The sequence below is a fragment of the Dermochelys coriacea genome, chromosome 17 (genome assembly GCF_009764565.3).
Source record: "Dermochelys coriacea isolate rDerCor1 chromosome 17, rDerCor1.pri.v4, whole genome shotgun sequence".
Lineage (NCBI taxonomy): Eukaryota > Metazoa > Chordata > Testudines > Dermochelyidae > Dermochelys > Dermochelys coriacea.
This window is the reverse complement of record NC_050084.1, coordinates 19,220,632-19,237,117: the sequence shown is the minus strand read 5'-3', so window position 1 is coordinate 19,237,117 and position 16,486 is coordinate 19,220,632. Positions and strand designations below refer to the sequence as shown.

The following is a 16,486-nucleotide window of genomic DNA, read 5'->3' as shown; positions in this document are numbered from 1 at the left end:
AATCACCTCGGTTGCTTTATTGTAGAATAAATAATTATGCACCCCAGCAATCATCCCTCCGCCTTACAAAACATCCCGTTTTGTCCCACTGAGATAAACTCAGAAAGGTAGTAACCTCCACCTCTGACTGCAGTACAGGAAAGTATCCCTTTGTACATTAGAAACAAAGGCAGAGCACAGTGCCCTGGGCTGCACCTTCTCTCTACAGACTCTGCCGGAAATCGTGTAGGAGGGAGCAGGGATGGGGACTGCGTTACAGTGAAGAGGCAGTAGTAGTTCTTTACTTAAAAAGGAGATGCAGGAAAATTCACATTCCATACCAGAAGTCACCAGGAAAAAGTAGCACAATGGGGCAGCTTGACCCCCAAAGTCATCCCCATCTTTCAGAAGTCATATTTTCTGAAAACACACAGCAAAAGCCCATTAAAGGGATAGCACCAATCCAAATAATTCCTAGCCCTACAATATAAATATGTATTTTAATTTACTTTTCACCATTTAGGTTGAATTTTTACATTCATTTGAGGTGAGATGCTGAAAGTTGCTCAGTTTTACCATTGTAGCCTTTATTTTACCAGTCCTCATTTGGGACTGTATTGGACTAGAAATCCAGAGCTGGGTGTCTGCCACTGATTTTTCACGGGACCCAGAACAAGCCATTTCCCCTGCTGTACTTCATTTTTCCTTTCTATATGAGGACGATAACGATATAAAGGAAAATTAGTAAGTTTCCCACAGCAGACTGTGCTCTTAGTGTTCAGGGGGCAGGCATACTGCATAGATACTTACTGTACAATGTCTGTGTCCTTTAAGAGACATCATTGAAACATATCCCAAAAGCAGCTTATACAGTTCTTTGCAGGATTTCTTGCAACATACACCAAACATAGCCTGAACTGGCGCACACATTCAGCCCTCCCAAAGACTGCCAGCGATGGAGATAGCAGAACACATTTCACCTTCAGTGGTGCATCTTCAGTCCTTTGATGGGTTTCACATACAAGCTTAATGTTCTTGAAGGAGATGGGTGCATTCACAATTCGCTATAGGCCATTAGGGGAATCATAAGGTGACAGAACCAAGCAGCATAGCTTGAATGCTGTTGAACCCTAATGTAATGGTATAGACACAAGTCCATCTTCACCATTCAGACAAGAGTCCTCAGGTGACACATGCCTTTAATTAATGAAAAACCCCATTCATTTCATTCAGCCCAGCAACCTGACAGCTCAGAAGACAAGCAATGCCTCAGGGTACAGTTTATTCATGAGACTCATACTTCTCTCCTCCCTTTCCCCATATAAAGGCTGGGAAATAACCCATGTTTTACCTGTCACCTACAAATCATCCTAGTGTGGAAATTTTGCCCACCCTTCTGCCGGCTTGGAGCAAGCAGAGGGCACAGCCGTCCTACCCCATGTCTGTACCAAGATCTCTGGGGAAATGCCACTGATCATAGAGATTTGTTAACGTGTAGCATACCTCCTTCCAGAACACTAAAAGTCTCAACAACTATGTGGGTGAAAGCAATTACTACGCTCTCGCACAAGCTCACAGGAAAAGGAAAAAAATAAACACAGCCTGTCACCTGTGGGTGAAAAACCTTTCAGTCCTCATCCACAAAGGAAATCTGCACACCTTCAAAGGACAAGCCTTGGAATTTAAATAACTTTCAGGCAGCAACATCAGATGCTGAGGGCTGATCTAATAGTCTCCCTTTCTTTTAAGGTTATTTTAAGATAACTTAGCATCAGCAAAGGCTTGAGAGGAAAAAAAATAGCTCTTGGACTAAAAGCATTCAAAAAATGACCAGCACTTCCAAGTTAAAAAGAAATAAAAGTTGTTTTCTTCAATCCAAGGTGCAGGCAATGGACACAATAATGGGTTTTGTTTTAGTTTAACTGGTCAGCGCAGATGGAAGGTGCTACATTGACAGCTCCTGAAACCTAAAGTCCTCTCTCCACAAAACGGCACAGTTCAAGCAGTGGCAGGACAAGCTGCCCTGCTAGTGTGCGTCAACCCTGAGACTGCATGGCGCTGGGCCTTTTTGCAGAGACTGCCCCCAGGATAGTCTTTAAGAGAAGGGTGTGTGTACCCCAGGACAGCAAAATATTTAACACAGCAACACAAAGTTCAAAGCAGGACAGAAAGAGAGGCTGCTCCCCCTTAAGAGATGACTGGCTCTATAGTTTCAGAGTAGCAGCCGTGTTAGTCTGTATTTGCAAAAAGAAAAGGAGTACTTGTGGCACCTTATAGACTAACAAATTTTTACCTTCAGTCCTTTTGGTATAATGTCCATCTGTTTGCTTTTGGAAAGGAAGATGATGTATGTCTGTATCTGTCAGAGTTTTTTCATGAAGTTGATAGATTTCCACTCCATAATTTGTTAGTCTCTAAGGTGCCACAAGTACTCATTTTCTTTTTGGCTCTGTAGTGTTTACAGACCTACTTTCTTTTGGAAAAATTAGAAGAAAAAGAAAATTAAAGGCACAGTATACACAGCAGCTCCCTACAATCTCAAATCTGTTATTTCCATGTTAAGCATCAGTATCACTACTGATCTTTGTCCCTTAATCCAAACATGGCTGGGATGGCCCAGCATTGCCACATAGTGTTAAGTATTTCTCCTTTACTGTAACTCTAGATTTCCTGGAATTTCACACGCTTCCCCCCCATCTCCATGAAACAAAGTATTGTTCATGCACTTTAAAAATTCCTCAGTCTAGCTTTAAAAAAAATCAGCAAGCAAGAGGTTCTTTTTTTTAGTTAAATCACATTCAAATAAGAGCAGACAGGAAATCAGACATTCCCTTTTTATTACTAGAAAAATTTAAAAAGAAAGTAATAGGGCACATCTGAGCAATAAAAAGAAAAGAATTCCTCTGTTTCAATACCTATCACACCTGTCTAGCAACAGAAACCAACTTATTTGGGTTAGAGACAGGCCCAATACAAAACCCCAAATTGAAAACACTCACAGTGTGGGGAAATTTGGGCCCAGACCAATCTTTACTTCAGGCTAAATTCTGCCCTCAGAGTCATACATCCCATTCCTATTGATTTCAATGAATGTTGTGTACATAGCCTTCAGGGTAGACTCTGCCCTAAACGTTGATGGATATGTTTTAGATCTCAGCCAGAAAACACTTTGGGCCATGCTAGAAAGAACTCTAGGGTAACGCAGGCTTGTGGCTGTCTCATTAGAGCAACCTTATAGCAGACTGCACAGCAGTTATACAAGCAGTTATGAAAATACTCTTATTTGGCAGCCTTCTACCAAAAGCCTTTGGGACTCAGATGTGAAGGTCACACCTCCACTGTCAAGCAGGTACAACATATGCTAATGGGTTCTGTCCAGCTGAGATGAAAGCTTCTGTGTTCCTGAACATAAAGTAATGAACGTTGTTTCCAGCTGCCACTGCATTATCATCATCTTCCCATCACAAAGCTGGGCTCTTCTACATCCTCCTCCTTCTCTTCCTCCTCTTTAGTATCCTCATCTTCTTCCTCACTGGTCTGTTGCTCTTGAGACTGGTCGGACTCTAAAAGGGTAAAGAGAACGTGTTGATTACCTGTAACAAGGCGTGCATGCTAATGTATTAAACAGCGGGTTAACTTCAGAAATTAGAAGAGAAAAAGTTTATTAGGTTACCCACCTTTATCCTAAAGGGTCATTGCAGGATTGCTCTCTACTGTGTAAAACGTAACTGGACCAAATGTTGGTAAATAAAGGCCCCATGGGACAAGCTTCCAAGTGAAACGATGGGTGCACCCAAAAAATCTCACCGTCAGGAATACTCCCTCACCCACCTGCAGCTTGATCTTCTTAATTGTATCTCATTGCTCCTAGTTATTATCCTACACTCCTCATACCACTAGGTAATGCCCATTCAAGATCACAGCTATTTTATAGCTATGCTGGGATTTGCAACAGATTGACAGGTTTGGCCTTGCTTAGGAGTATGCTGAGCTCTTTGGGGTATGTGTTGCACACCAGGTTCATGAAAAAGCGTCCCACATTTCAATCTGTTGGAGAAGGACCAGACCTGGGACCATTTAGAACCCCAATGATGACCTTTGGTTGGATAAAATAGGGGGAGGGAGAGCTCAGTGGTTTGAGCATTGGCCTGCTAAACCCAGGGTTGTGAGTTCAATCCTTGAGGCCATTTAGGGATCTGGGGCAAAAAATGGGGATTCGTCCTGCTTTGAGCAGGGGGTTGGACTAGATGACCCCCTTCCAACCCTGATGTTCTAGGATTATGATTCTATGACCCTTGATCCCAAAATCCCTCCTATCACCCCGCTCCTGCTCCTGCACCTGAATTTGGTTTAGTACCAAATACTAAATACCAGTACTCATCCCAAGCACCAACCCTTGCACGCAGCATTTATTTTTTAGTAGTTTGATGCCACCAACTGGTGAAGCTGTGTAATGTCACTTGATATTAGGCACCATACTTTATTTAAAAAAAAAAAAAGCGAAGGCGACAGTAGTTGGATTCAAAGTTCTATTTATTCAGAGAACAAGCTTCCCTACCCAATCCAACCAATAAGCTTCCACTTTGCTTTGGAAGGGCTCTCTCTAGAAGACAGAGGGGAGTGTGATCTTTGCTGAGACTTCCAAGACGGCTGCCAGTTACAGCCAACTGTGATGCTAGTTCAAACCAATAACCTAGATGTGAAAGACTCCTCATCACATCACCAGTCCCTGATGCAGCAATTCCACCCTCACCAGTATGTAATTTTAGCTAAATATGACACTAGTCAAAATAAAAAGACACTGAAATTTACATTCCCCTCGAGAGCAAGCTCCACAACAAAGTAACGAACTAATTACAAGGGACCAAATCCACCTGTAGTGTCACTTCAGAGGAAGTATGCCAAGGATTGACCCACTGATTTAATAGGTCACAGGGTGGCAAATGTCAGGTTCAAACAGATGTGTTCTTTAAAAGCAGAAATATTCACACATCTAGCAAAACTGTCAGCATAGCTTCAGCCCTCAAAGACTTCCTGTGGAATCATAATTCAAAGCCACAAAGTGCAGTTATTTCTAAGACAAGTGAATTATAGTGCTCTCGCTAGAGCTACCTAGTCAGCAAGTGTTTGATTCTCAAATCAGTGATCTTGATTTTACTAAAATACCTAATTTTCCAGATTTAAACAGAAGAGCTATAGAATTTTGGATGTTTCTTTCTATATGTGGAACACGGCTGGTACTGGAATAGATCACTCTTTTACATGCAGTACCTATCATAAGTCAGTTTCTGGCTGGCCACACAGTATGAAGTTTTTTCCTCAGTGTGGTTCTAATTTTTCTGTCCTGTCCTCAGTGTGTAAGACTATTTTTATGTAGTCTGATTACTTTAAAAAAAAAAAAAAGCCTTTTGTAAAATGCTCTAATTCTGCAAGTTCCCAGTTTGACTGAGCCAAAATATTTGCAACACCACCACCTGAGGAAAACACCAACATTTGCTGCAGTTAAGGAGCAAATGGAACCAGTTTGTAGGTCAGCGATATTCTGAATGAAGGGTAACATTTTCCCAAGGATATGTCCACATTGCAGCAGGGAGCCTACTTCCCAGCCCGAACAGACAGACTCGCTATTTCTGCTCAAGCTAGCACACTAAAAATAGCGGTGTGGACATTGCAGCGTGGGCAGTGGCACAGGCTAGTCGTTTGAGTACACGCCCGCTCAACCCTCTTGGTCCGTATTCTGGTGGGGGAAGTCTGTACCGCTCTGTCCACATAATGACAGGTTTCAGAGTAGCAGCCGTGTTAGTCTGTATTCGCAAAAAGAAAAGGAGTACTTGTGGCACCTTAGAGACTAACAAATTTATTAGAGCATAAGCTTTCGTGAGCTACAGCTCACTTCATCGGATGCATTTGGTGGAAAAAGCAGAGGAGAGATTTATACACACACACACACACACACACACACACACACACACACACAGAACATGAAACAATGGGTTTATCATACACACTGTAAGGAGAGTGATCACTTAAGATAAGCCATCACCAGCAGCAGGGGGGGGAAAAGGAGGAAAACCTTTCATGGTGACAAGCAAGGTAGGCTAATTCCAGCAGTTAACAAGAATATCAGAGGAACAGAGTGGAGGGGGGGGAGAAATAGTTTTACTTTGTGTAATGACTCATCCATTCCCAGTCTCTATTCAAGCCTAAGTTAATTGTATCCAGTTTGCAAATTAATTCCAATTCAGCAGTCTCTCGTTGGAGTCTGTTTTTGAAGCTTTTTTGTTGAAGTACAGCCACTCTTAGGTCTGTGATCGAGTGACCAGAGAGATTGAAGTGTTCTCCAACTGGTTTTTGAATGTTATAATTCTTGACGTCTGATTTGTGTCCATTCATTCTTTTACGTAGAGACTGTCCAGTTTGGCCAATGTACATGGCAGAGGGGCATTGCTGGCACATGATGGCATATATCACATTGGTAGATGCGCAGGTGAACGAGCCTCTGATAGTGTGGCTGATGTGATTAGGCCCTATGATGGTATCCCCTGAATAGATATGTGGACAGAGTTGGCAACGGGCTTTGTTGCAAGGATAGGTTCCTGGGTTAGTGGTTCTGTTGTGTGGTTGCTGGTGAGTATTTGCTTCAGATTGGGGGGCTGTCTGTAAGCAAGGACTGGTCTGACTCCCAAGATCTGTGAGAGTGATGGGTCGTCCTTCAGGATAGGTTGTAGATCCTTGATGATGCGTTGGAGAGGTTATAGTTGGGGGCTGAAGGTGATGGCTAGTGGCGTTCTGTTGTTTTCTTTGTTGGGCCTGTCCTGGAGTAGGTGACTTCTGGGTACTCTTCTGGCTCTGTCAATCTGTTTCTTCACTTCAGCAGGTGGGTATTGTAGTTGTAGGAATGCATGATAGAGATCTTGTAGGTGTTTGTCTCTGTCTGAGGGGTTGGAGCAAATGCGGTTATATCGTAGAGCTTGGCTGTAGACAATGGATCGAGTGGTATGATCTGGATGAAAGCTAGAGGCATGTAGGTAGGAATAGCGGTCAGTAGGTTTCCGATATAGGGTGGTGTTTATGTGACCATCGCTTATTAGCACCGTAGTGTCCAGGAAGTGGATCTCTTGTGTGGACTGGTCCAGGCTGAGGTTGATGGTGGGATGGAAATTGTTGAAATCATGGTGGAATTCCTCAAGAGCTTCTTTTCCATGGGTCCAGATGATGAAGATGTCATCAATGTAGCGCAAGTAGAGTAGGGGCATTAGGGGACGAGAGCTGAGGAAGCGTTGTTCTAAGTCAGCCATAAAAATGTTGGCATACTGTGGGGCCATGCGGGTACCCATCGCAGTGCCGCTGATTTGAAGGTATACATTGTCACCAAATGTGAAATAGTTATGGGTCAGGACAAAGTCACAAAGTTCAGCCACCAGGTTAGCCGTGACAGTATCGGGGATACTGTTCCTGACGGCTTGTAGTCCATCTTTGTGTGGAATGTTGGTGTAGAGAGCTTCTACATCCATAGTGGCTAGGATGGTGTTTTTAGGAAGATCACCAATGGACTGTAGTTTCCTCAGGAAGTCAGTGGTGTCTCGAAGATAGCTGGGAGTGCTGGTAACGAAGGGCCTGAGGAGGGAGTCTACATAGCCAGACAATCCTGCTGTCAGGGTGCCAATGCCTGAGATGATGGGGCATCCAGGATTTCCAGGTTTATGGATCTTGGGTAGCAGATAGAATACCCCAGGTCGGGGCTCCAGGGGTGTGTCTGTGCGGATTTGTTCTTGTGCTTTTTCAGGGAGTTTCTTGAGCAAATGCTGTAGTTTCTTTTGGTAACTCTCAGTGGGATCAGAGGGTAATGGCTTGTAGAAAGTGGTGTTGGAGAGCTGGTATTTCTCCCTCCCACCCCACCCCCCACTGTTCCTCTGATATTCTTGTTAACTGCTGGAATTAGCCTACCTTGCTTGTCACCATGAAAGGTTTTCCTCCTTTCCCCCCCCTGCTGCTGGTGATGGCTTATCTTAAGTGATCACTCTCCTTACAGTGTGTATGATAAACCCATTGTTTCATGTTCTCTCTGTGTGTGTGTGTGTGTGTGTGTATATATATAAATCTCTCCTCTGCTTTTTCCACCAAATGCATCCAATGAAGTGAGCTGTAGCTCACGAAAGCTTATGCTCTAATAAATTTGTTAGTCTCTAAGGTGCCACGGGTACTCCTTTTCTTTCTGTCCACATAGCTACTGTTAGTCCACTAGCTTGAGCAGAGCTAGCGCGTCTGTCTGCCCCAGCTGCTGCATGGACATATCCCACGTGATTTACAGCCTAGTTCCCATCCTAAGTGAATTTCAATGGGGGATTTTGAAAATTATACTGAAATTTCAAGTTTAAACAGCTTAGCTTGTCCTCCATCACATAGGCACAAACTGCAGGCTCAGCAATGGGAAAAAAAAATAAAATAAAAAAAAATCAGCTATTGCCCTTGTATTGGAGAGCAGAACGGAGCCCTGAAAAAGGAGAAAACGCAATTCCACTGACCTTCTTGATGCTTCTTTTGCTCAAGTTTACTTTTCTTAGCCAGCAGTTTCTTCTCTTTTAACTTCTGGCTGTAAAAAGAAAACACACTTGAGTGTGCAAATTCCAGCATTTCGATCTTGTGGCACATTTTAATGTGTTAGATGATATGCTGCTGTCAGGTTTGAAACTTGGCCCTTAAAAGCCAAGTTCAGATCAAATCTAGCCTCAAATTTCCGCTTAGTGAGAGTGAAGTTTGTCAAAACAAGACCAACAGAAATGTTCCCAAGTGGTTTTTATTCCAACTTAAAACTTTGTTTTTTAGCCATTTCCCTGGGGGTCTTGCAACACACATGCTAGTATAGGAGAGAACCTGAAAATGGAACAGACACAAAACAAAAATGAATGTGACTCATCTGTTTTCATATCCAAGGTGAAAAAGCCCAAAAAGCGAACAGAATGGCAGTCAGTTTGTTAAAAGCTGAACATTTAAAAAAAGAAAAAAAAAAGGAAGAAGTTTTTAACTTGAAATCATCTATCTAACTATACTGACCTATTACAAACTCATCTCCCCAGCAGCGCGCTTCAGCTCTAACCTAAAGGCAGCACCTCTAGGCGTAGGAGGGAATTTCAGTCTCCAGGGCTCATTCTCTCCTTGGCCCTTTGTCAAGAATGCTAACAAGGGACCAGTAAGAGTCAAGGGTGACAAGGCTGTTTGTGATGTGGATACTTGTGCACAGATACATTAACTGTGTAGAGACCACTAATTTCACAGACCTTTCAACAGATGGTAGCACCTTTCAGTCACTAGAAACCTGAACACTGGCCTCCAGTGGTAGTGAATGGAAGCCGCAGGGGCTCAGCACCTCTGAAAATTCAGTCCTCTAGGTTGCCCGGATGTTTTAAAAAGACACTGTACTAAACAAAAATTGCAGACTTCACATGCCTCCATCATTCCGATACAATTCCTGGAGTACGCTTGTTAATAGGAATGTGTGTGTGTCAATCTCATACATGCTGATGGATGGCAGTCAGCTTTAATGTGGTTTTAAATATTTCACATTAACCAGTGGTTCCATATATTTGGTATATTTTCAGAGCTAAATTCACTACTGGTATAAGAGAGCACACACCGTACTGTTGACTTCAATAGTCAGTTAACGTAGTAAATCTGATCTGCAGTCTTTTTGAGCATCCACATGAAACAATGAGCTGGATAAATCATGTTGATTTATACGGAATGCTGATCTACGAAGTTGTCAGCTTTTTTCCTGCAGGCTCATACCCCTGCAAATACTCACTGCATGCATCCGATGAAGTGAGCTGTAACTCACGAAAGCTTATGCTCAAATAAATTTGTTAGTCTCTAAGGTGCCACAAGTCCTCCTTTTCTTTTTCCAAGATGCACAGTCGTTTTCTGAACTTAAAAGTTCTTGGCTCCAAGTGCTACAGACACTCACTTAAGAAACTTTTAATGGCCACACTTTTGAAACTGATCTCTGTAGCCAGACATCTGAGCTGAAAGATCTGGACAGTGGAAGCCAGCATTTAGCCAAAGTACGTAGCTACAGGCAGGACATAAAGCATTTAGAGTTTCTATGTTCTGTCTCCCGGGAACAATTTGCTCTCACCGCTTCCTTCTGCGTTTCGCTGTCTGCTCCTCTGCAATCATCTTATTCTTCTCCAGTTTCTTCTGGTATTCCTCATCCAGTTTTTGCTGCAATTGACCAGATGACATTTTGGTTACAATCTAAACAAAATGTGATTATATAAAGTTATATCTCGATGTAGGGAGAAGTCTCTTAGCAGACACACTGGGAAGATTTGCCAGCAGGTTTGGTGTGGGTGCCTTTTTATATTTAAAAATGTGTATTGATAAGAAAAATATTCTATATAAAATTTAATGGCCAAATTTCAAGATCCTTAACTGAGAGGGGAGGGGGAAAGGGTGGGGACCTAATCATCATCAATTGCAGCAAGAACCTGAGGATTCGGTCCTAGAAAATTATATAGCAAAAATGAAGGAATAACATGGAAGACATCAGCAGCAACATACGAATCAACTGACTTTGAAAGATGTGCTGAGAGGGAGAATCAACTGAGGGACAAAGATCCATGGGACAGCAGTGCTAATGTATCCCTGGTCCAGAACTTAAGTGCATGTCCAGGAGTGTGCAGTTTTTGATTCCTGACTTTATAGAAATACTTGTTTTGATGCTGTCCTTGTAAGTCGAGGGCTGCTAACCAAGGAAGCATAATCAATGCTGCTCACTTTGTTGGCTGGGAAGAATCTACTCATGTTTCTATTGATTTTTAAAGCACTTTAAAGTCATAATTGGGAATGGGGGCATAAGCACTCTGGCTTAGTCCACCTCCAGAAGGGTCCCCCACTACAGAGAGAGGATGGCATGGTCTGATGCAAAGAGCCAGATGTGTTATTGCTGTTTTCCACACATATCCCATATTAGGAAAAACAGACACCTTGAAGTTCATCTGATTTCACACTCTTAGAAAAAGAGTGCAATGAACACTGAGTAATCGGACAACTGACTGCAATAAGGGGCCCGCTTACCTTCTCAGCCATGGCATCCATGAAATCCTGCCTCTGGTACTCTCGCCGACGAAGATGTCGGTACACATGGAATTCCCCACTGCCGGCTCCGGCGCTAGAACCTGCCAGTGGCACAAGGATGGTTAGATAGTCTGCTACTCTTAGTACTGTATGTGACGTTTCGCTCCATATTATTTATGGAAATATGCTTATGATATGAATATGACATAACTGAGATGTACTTTATGCAAAATGGCTCATGTAAGATATCATTGGAAAGGTTATAATTTACTGAATATGATTATCCAATTTGTATGCCTGTGTCATTTCTGTATCTGAAGTTAGGAATATTGACTACATATTTGACTACCTAATTACATATGACTATGTATTTCAACTATGCTACTTTGGACAATGCCCAGTGCTAACACTTCAGGTACAACAAATTTGAAAAGCCAGACAGGGCTGATGACCCATCAGCAAGGACAATGGACTGTGAAAAGGCTTGGCCTTCCTGCGGACATACTTACATGCATCCATGCATCCGATGAAGTGAGCTGTAGCTCACGAAAGCTTATGCTCAAATAAATTTGTTAGTCTCTAAGGTGCCACAAGTACTCCTTTTCTTTTTGTGGACATACTGTGATACTACAGAGTCAGGTGGTCTTGTCACCTGATACTAAACATTACCTGGGACTTCTTGTAACTTTCCACTGGAAGGGAAGGGTGGGGGGGGGGGGTCAAGTTTGGGTAACAAAGGACTTCCACCTTATGTAAATCCTATTTAAGGGTGGGGAGGAAGGCAAATGTGGCTCCTCCTCTCCATGGCCTGTCTGCCCAAGACAACAGACTGCTAAAGCCACCTGAAGGGAAGGCGGGGGAAGGGGTCCAGTCTGAAAAGGAATATAACTGGAACTCTGAATCGCAGTAACTTTACAACCTGCCTAAAATAACATTTAGGGTGAGAATTTATATTTTGTAACTTGTTTCTTAAGTATATTGAGCTTAGCTTGTGTACTTTGATTTATTTGCTCAGTAATCTGCTTTGTTCTGTCTCTCTCTTATATTCACTTAAAATTTACCTTCTTCTTGTTTATAATATAACCCAGTTTATGTAATTTCTAACTAGGGATGGGGAAGAAGAAGTTGTGCACATTTCCCTCCAGATTGAGGGCAGGGGTGAACTTCATAAAACCTTTGGGTTTGTGCCCCTTAAAGGGAGTGGGCACCAGAGTGTTGGGGCAAGCCCCGAAGGCTGAATCTTTCCAGAGTGGATCTCTGGGCAGCTGGGTGTGGCCCCGCCTGTGTGCTTGGCTGGAAGAGGCTTGCGAGCCGAGCCCAGCAAGGCCGGGTAAAGGGGACCCACGCTGGCAGAATAGGCTGACTCAGTGGCACCCCAGCACATCAGGTGACACCCCAAGGGTCCAAACCTGTCACACCGTATACATAGCACCTCCTAAGGGAAAGTCAGAGTAAGATTCACCTAAACTCTGCCCCTTTAAGCACTGACATCTGCAGAGGAGATCAAAGGGAATGGCCCAGGGTGCAGCAGCAGAGTCTGGTGAGCTCTGAAAGGACTCAGCAGCCCTGGGGCTTGTGTTGGGAGACAGAGTTTAACAAAACTCCATTTGTAAAAACGTCCCTGGTCTAAGACGCTCCCACATGGATGCTTATGGGATACAACTGACTGAGGGATTGTAGGAAGTAAAGACCATCAGAAATTGGTAACAGCATATCTTTATCATCGATTTTTATCCAGCCGAGGTCAACAGGGTTTGAAAGCCAGAGTGAGCTATGAGACACCCAGTGGCTCAGTCCAGTTTCTGTTGGTCAACAGCCCACATCACAAAACCATTACCTCCGTTAATTCATCCACTAGACCGCTTGCCATCAGTCTTAGCTGAACGGGCCATGGAGACTCACTCATCTCCCACCCTGTTTCAAGTAATGGTAGGTTGACTGGGCATCTTGTCCGGCTATGCACACACAGACCAGTCCCTCCCCTCCCGCCACCCTCCTTTTCCACATACATCGCTAGGTCTTATACAAAGTCAGGAAGGTAGAGCAAATACGGTGGTAATGAAGCCTTTGTGGTCTACTCACCACACATCCTTTTAAGGCAATAATGGTATTATAGTTATAATTGGCTCCCCCCGTATTTTCTTTTCAAGTGATTCTTGGAGTTCCCTCTTTCTGGCATCAACCTGCACCCAGACTCTCACTGCAGGGTCTGTCCCTTCCCTTTGATTACTAAACCACCTCTTTAAGGCCTCAATTCAGCAAAGTACTTAACAGAGACACGGTCCCAAAACAGGTCTGAATTAGTATCTCAGAAGCACTTTGAGATCCTAAAGGAGGATAGAGGTACTACTTACTATTGATACAGCGGCACCTTGCCTCTACCCACACAATCAGAAGTGCAGACGAGCTTTCTGGGGAGGCTTAGGTGCTGTTCACATTTCACCCTGAAAACAAACAGCCACAACATAGACTAATAAAAAGAACTTGGAAAAATGCGACCAAAAGCATGTCCTTGGCTGCTTTTCTTAACAAAGGTAGACAGCAGAAGAGCTCTCTCCCCGTCTTTATTACACATTCATCTAGGATTAGGCCACTTGATCAAAAGTTAACTGAAGAATAGTGCCCTTACCCATAACATCTCTCACAAATTCCGGGGGAGGGCGTGGAGCCCATTCATTTAGTTTTTCAGGAATTGGAACAGTCTTATCCTACAATCAGAAATAAGCCAACCATCAATATCTCCTCTGGGCAGAGAGTGAAGGTTTAATGCATTAGTGAAAGCTGATATATGCCCAGTGGTGGAATCTCTCCATGTCAGCACAGATCTTAGTGGAAGTAGAACTGTGCTAGCTCTTCTCTCCCAGCAGAAGAATTGGGGATCAGTGGCCCCAGGGGACAGGAGTCAGGGTATACCCCCAGAATGGGAACTGGAGGTCACTGCTAGCCACCCCCCCACACACACATACTGAATTTGGGATTTCCTCACAACAAACAGAATGGAGAGTTACAGTGTCTACCCAAAACAGGGCATGGGGGAAACCAGTCCCCCCGGGGGGGGAGAGAATCAGAATGCCCCAATCACAGAGGTATGGGGGAATCAGTCTGTTGGGGAGGTGGGACTGAGGTGCCCCCAGCTAAGGGGTATAGGGGATCAGTCTGGGGGGGTTGGTCCAGGCCTCCAGCACAAGGAGAGAGATCAGTCCTGCTGGGGACCCCGTCCCAGGGAGTCGGTTTGGGCCCCCATCACAGGGAGCAAGATCAGTTTGGGGAAAAGGGCTGGGGTGCCCCTGGGCAGCAAGGGGGAATTAGTTCCCAGAGTGGGGTTCAAGGTACCCCGGGACAGAGATGGTGGGGACAGTACCAGGAGGACCCAGTCCTGTGGGAGAGGGTGAGGTCCAAGCTGCCCAGCAGAGGAGGGGAGGGTCAGGGAAAGGGAGTTTGGTTCAGGAGAGGGAGGTTGGAGTACCCCTAGGTGGGAGGGAGGGGGAGAGAATCAGTCCGGGCTCGGTGCAGCGGGTCAGTCCAGGGTGAGGCTGGGTCAGGTCGGGGGCTGGGCCGGGGGGTTCAGTCTGGGGTTGGGGCAGAAGACTCACCGGGTCAGTCGGGGGGGCTGGTCAGGTCAGGGGCTGAGATAGGGATCAGTCCAAGGCGGGCCAGGCCAGGAGGGTGCGTCAGTCCAGGAGCCGGGGTCGGGCGGAGGCCGGGCCCGGGCTGGGAGGAAGAGTTAGTGGGGGGCGGGTCAGGCTGGGAGGGAGGGAAGTGGGTGGGTTGGGGGGGGCCGGGAGAGTGGGTCAATCCGGGGTCAGGCCAGGGCCGGCTCAGGCCGGGGGCTGGGAGGGCGAGTCAGGCTAGGGCCGGGCGGAGGCAGGTCAGTGGGGGCGGCTCAGTCCGCGGAGCCGGGCGGGGGCCGGGCCGGGGTCAGCTCGGGCCGGGGGGTTGGGCAGGCGCCGGGCCGGGTCAGTGGGGGCGGCTCGGGCCGGGGGGGTCGGGCGGGGGCTGGGCCGGGTCAGTGGGGGTGGCTCAGGCCGGGGGGAGCCGGGCCGGGGGGGGGCCGGGCTGCGGTCAGCGGGGGCGGCCGGGGCGAGGGGGGGCCGGGGTGAGGGGGGGGCGGCCGGGCTGCGGTCAGCGGGGGCGGCCGGGGCGAGGGGGGGCCGGGGCGGGGGGGGGGGGGGGGGGGGGGCGGGCTCGGGCGGGGGGCGGGGGGGGGGGGGGGGGCCGGGCGGCGGTCGGGGGGGGCGGCCGGGGCGAGGGGGGGGGGGGGGCCGGGGGGGCGGGGGGGGGGGGGCGGGCGGGGGGGGGGGGGGGGGGGGGGCGCGGGCGGGCCGGGCGGGGGCGGGGCGGGCGGGGGGGGGGGGGGCGGGGGCGGGGGGGGGGCGGCTCGGCGGCGGCGGGGGGGGGCCGGGCTGCGGTCAGCGGGGGCGGCCGGGGCGAGGGGGGGGGGGGGGGGCCGGGGGGGGCCGGGGCGAGGGGGGGGGGGGGGGGGGGGGGGGGGGCGGCTCGGGCGGGGGGGGGGGGCCGGGCTGCGGCAGCGGGGCGGCCGGGGCGAGGGGGGGGCCGGGGGCGGGGGGGGCGGCTCGGGGGGGGGGGGGGGGGGGGGGGGGGGGGGGGGGGGGGGGGGGGGGGGGGGGGGGGGGGCCAGGGGGGGGCGGGGCTGGGGGCGGTCGGGCGGGGGGGGGGGGCCGGGGGGGGGGGGCCGGGGGGGGGGGGGGGCCGGGGCGAGGGGGCGGGGCGGCGCGGCCGGGGGGTGGGGGCCGGGCTGGCGGTCAGCGGGGGCGGCCGGGGCGGGGGGGGGGCCGGGGGGGGGGGGCGGGGCCGGGGGGGGGGCGGGCGGGCTGCGTCAGCGGGGGCGGGGGCGGGCGGGGGGGGGCGGGCTGCGGTCAGCGGGGGCGGCCGGGCGGGGGGGGGGTGGGGGGGGGGCGGCTCGGGCCGGGGGGGGCCGGCTGCGGTCAGCGGGGGCGGCCGGGGCGAGGGGGGGGCGGCTCGGGCCGGGGGCCGGGGGCCGCTCACCGGGTTCTTCATGAGCCGCTCCAGCCGCAGCCGCTGCTCCTCGGCCGCGCTCCGGGGGATGACCAGCGGCTGCGGCTCCTTGCGGGGCCGGGGCGGCCGCGGGGCCGAGGGCGCCGCCATCTCCGGCCCCTGCTGATGACGTCCCGGCGGCGGCGGGGCGAGCGGGCGGCACATTGAGCGGGGCGGGCTCAGTGACGATTCACGAGCGCGGCCCCGGCTCGCCCCCTGGGCTGGTTCGTGACGGTCGGGCCGCTTGTGGGTCGTTGTCAGGGGGCTGGGCTGCGAGTGCCGGGCCTGGAGGTGCCCCCGGCCCCAGCGCCGGGGAGCGGGGGGGGGGGGATCCCAGCGGATCCGGCCCCCCCCCCGGCTGGCTGCTTCGCCCCCCGGGCTTCGACACGCCACGGGGCCGCTCCACCGGGCCACGGCG

At 49.0% G+C, this 16,486-nt stretch overlaps 1 protein-coding gene across 1 annotated transcript; it reads right to left on the bottom strand.

Moving 5' to 3' along the window:
- Positions 1 to 2,799: 2,799 nt before the first annotated feature.
- On the bottom strand, positions 2,800 to 16,216 carry PRKRIP1 (PRKR interacting protein 1). The gene is made up of 6 exons (XM_038376215.2): positions 16,060 to 16,216; positions 13,682 to 13,760; positions 11,053 to 11,153; positions 10,112 to 10,197; positions 8,505 to 8,572; positions 2,800 to 3,542 (listed from the first exon to the last, which is right to left on the bottom strand). The coding sequence occupies exons 1-6, from the start codon at positions 16,177 to 16,179 to the stop codon at positions 3,430 to 3,432; spliced, it is 567 nt and encodes a 188-aa protein (XP_038232143.2). The 5' UTR covers positions 16,180 to 16,216; the 3' UTR covers positions 2,800 to 3,429.
- Between the last annotated feature and the right edge of the window lie 270 nt (positions 16,217 to 16,486).

Excerpts from the sequence above, each read along its gene's own strand:
- PRKRIP1 (XM_038376215.2), bottom strand. The coding sequence starts at position 16,179 with ATGGCGGCGCCCTCGGCCCCGCGGCCGCCCCGGCCCCGCAAGGAGCCG. Across the intron at positions 13,761-16,059 it reads AGCGGCTCATGAAGAACCCG|GATAAGACTGTTCCAATTCC; the intron begins GTGAGCGGCCCC and ends TTCTGATTGTAG. Across the intron at positions 10,198-11,052 it reads TGGATGCCATGGCTGAGAAG|CAAAAACTGGATGAGGAATA; the intron begins GTAAGCGGGCCC and ends GGTCAATTGCAG.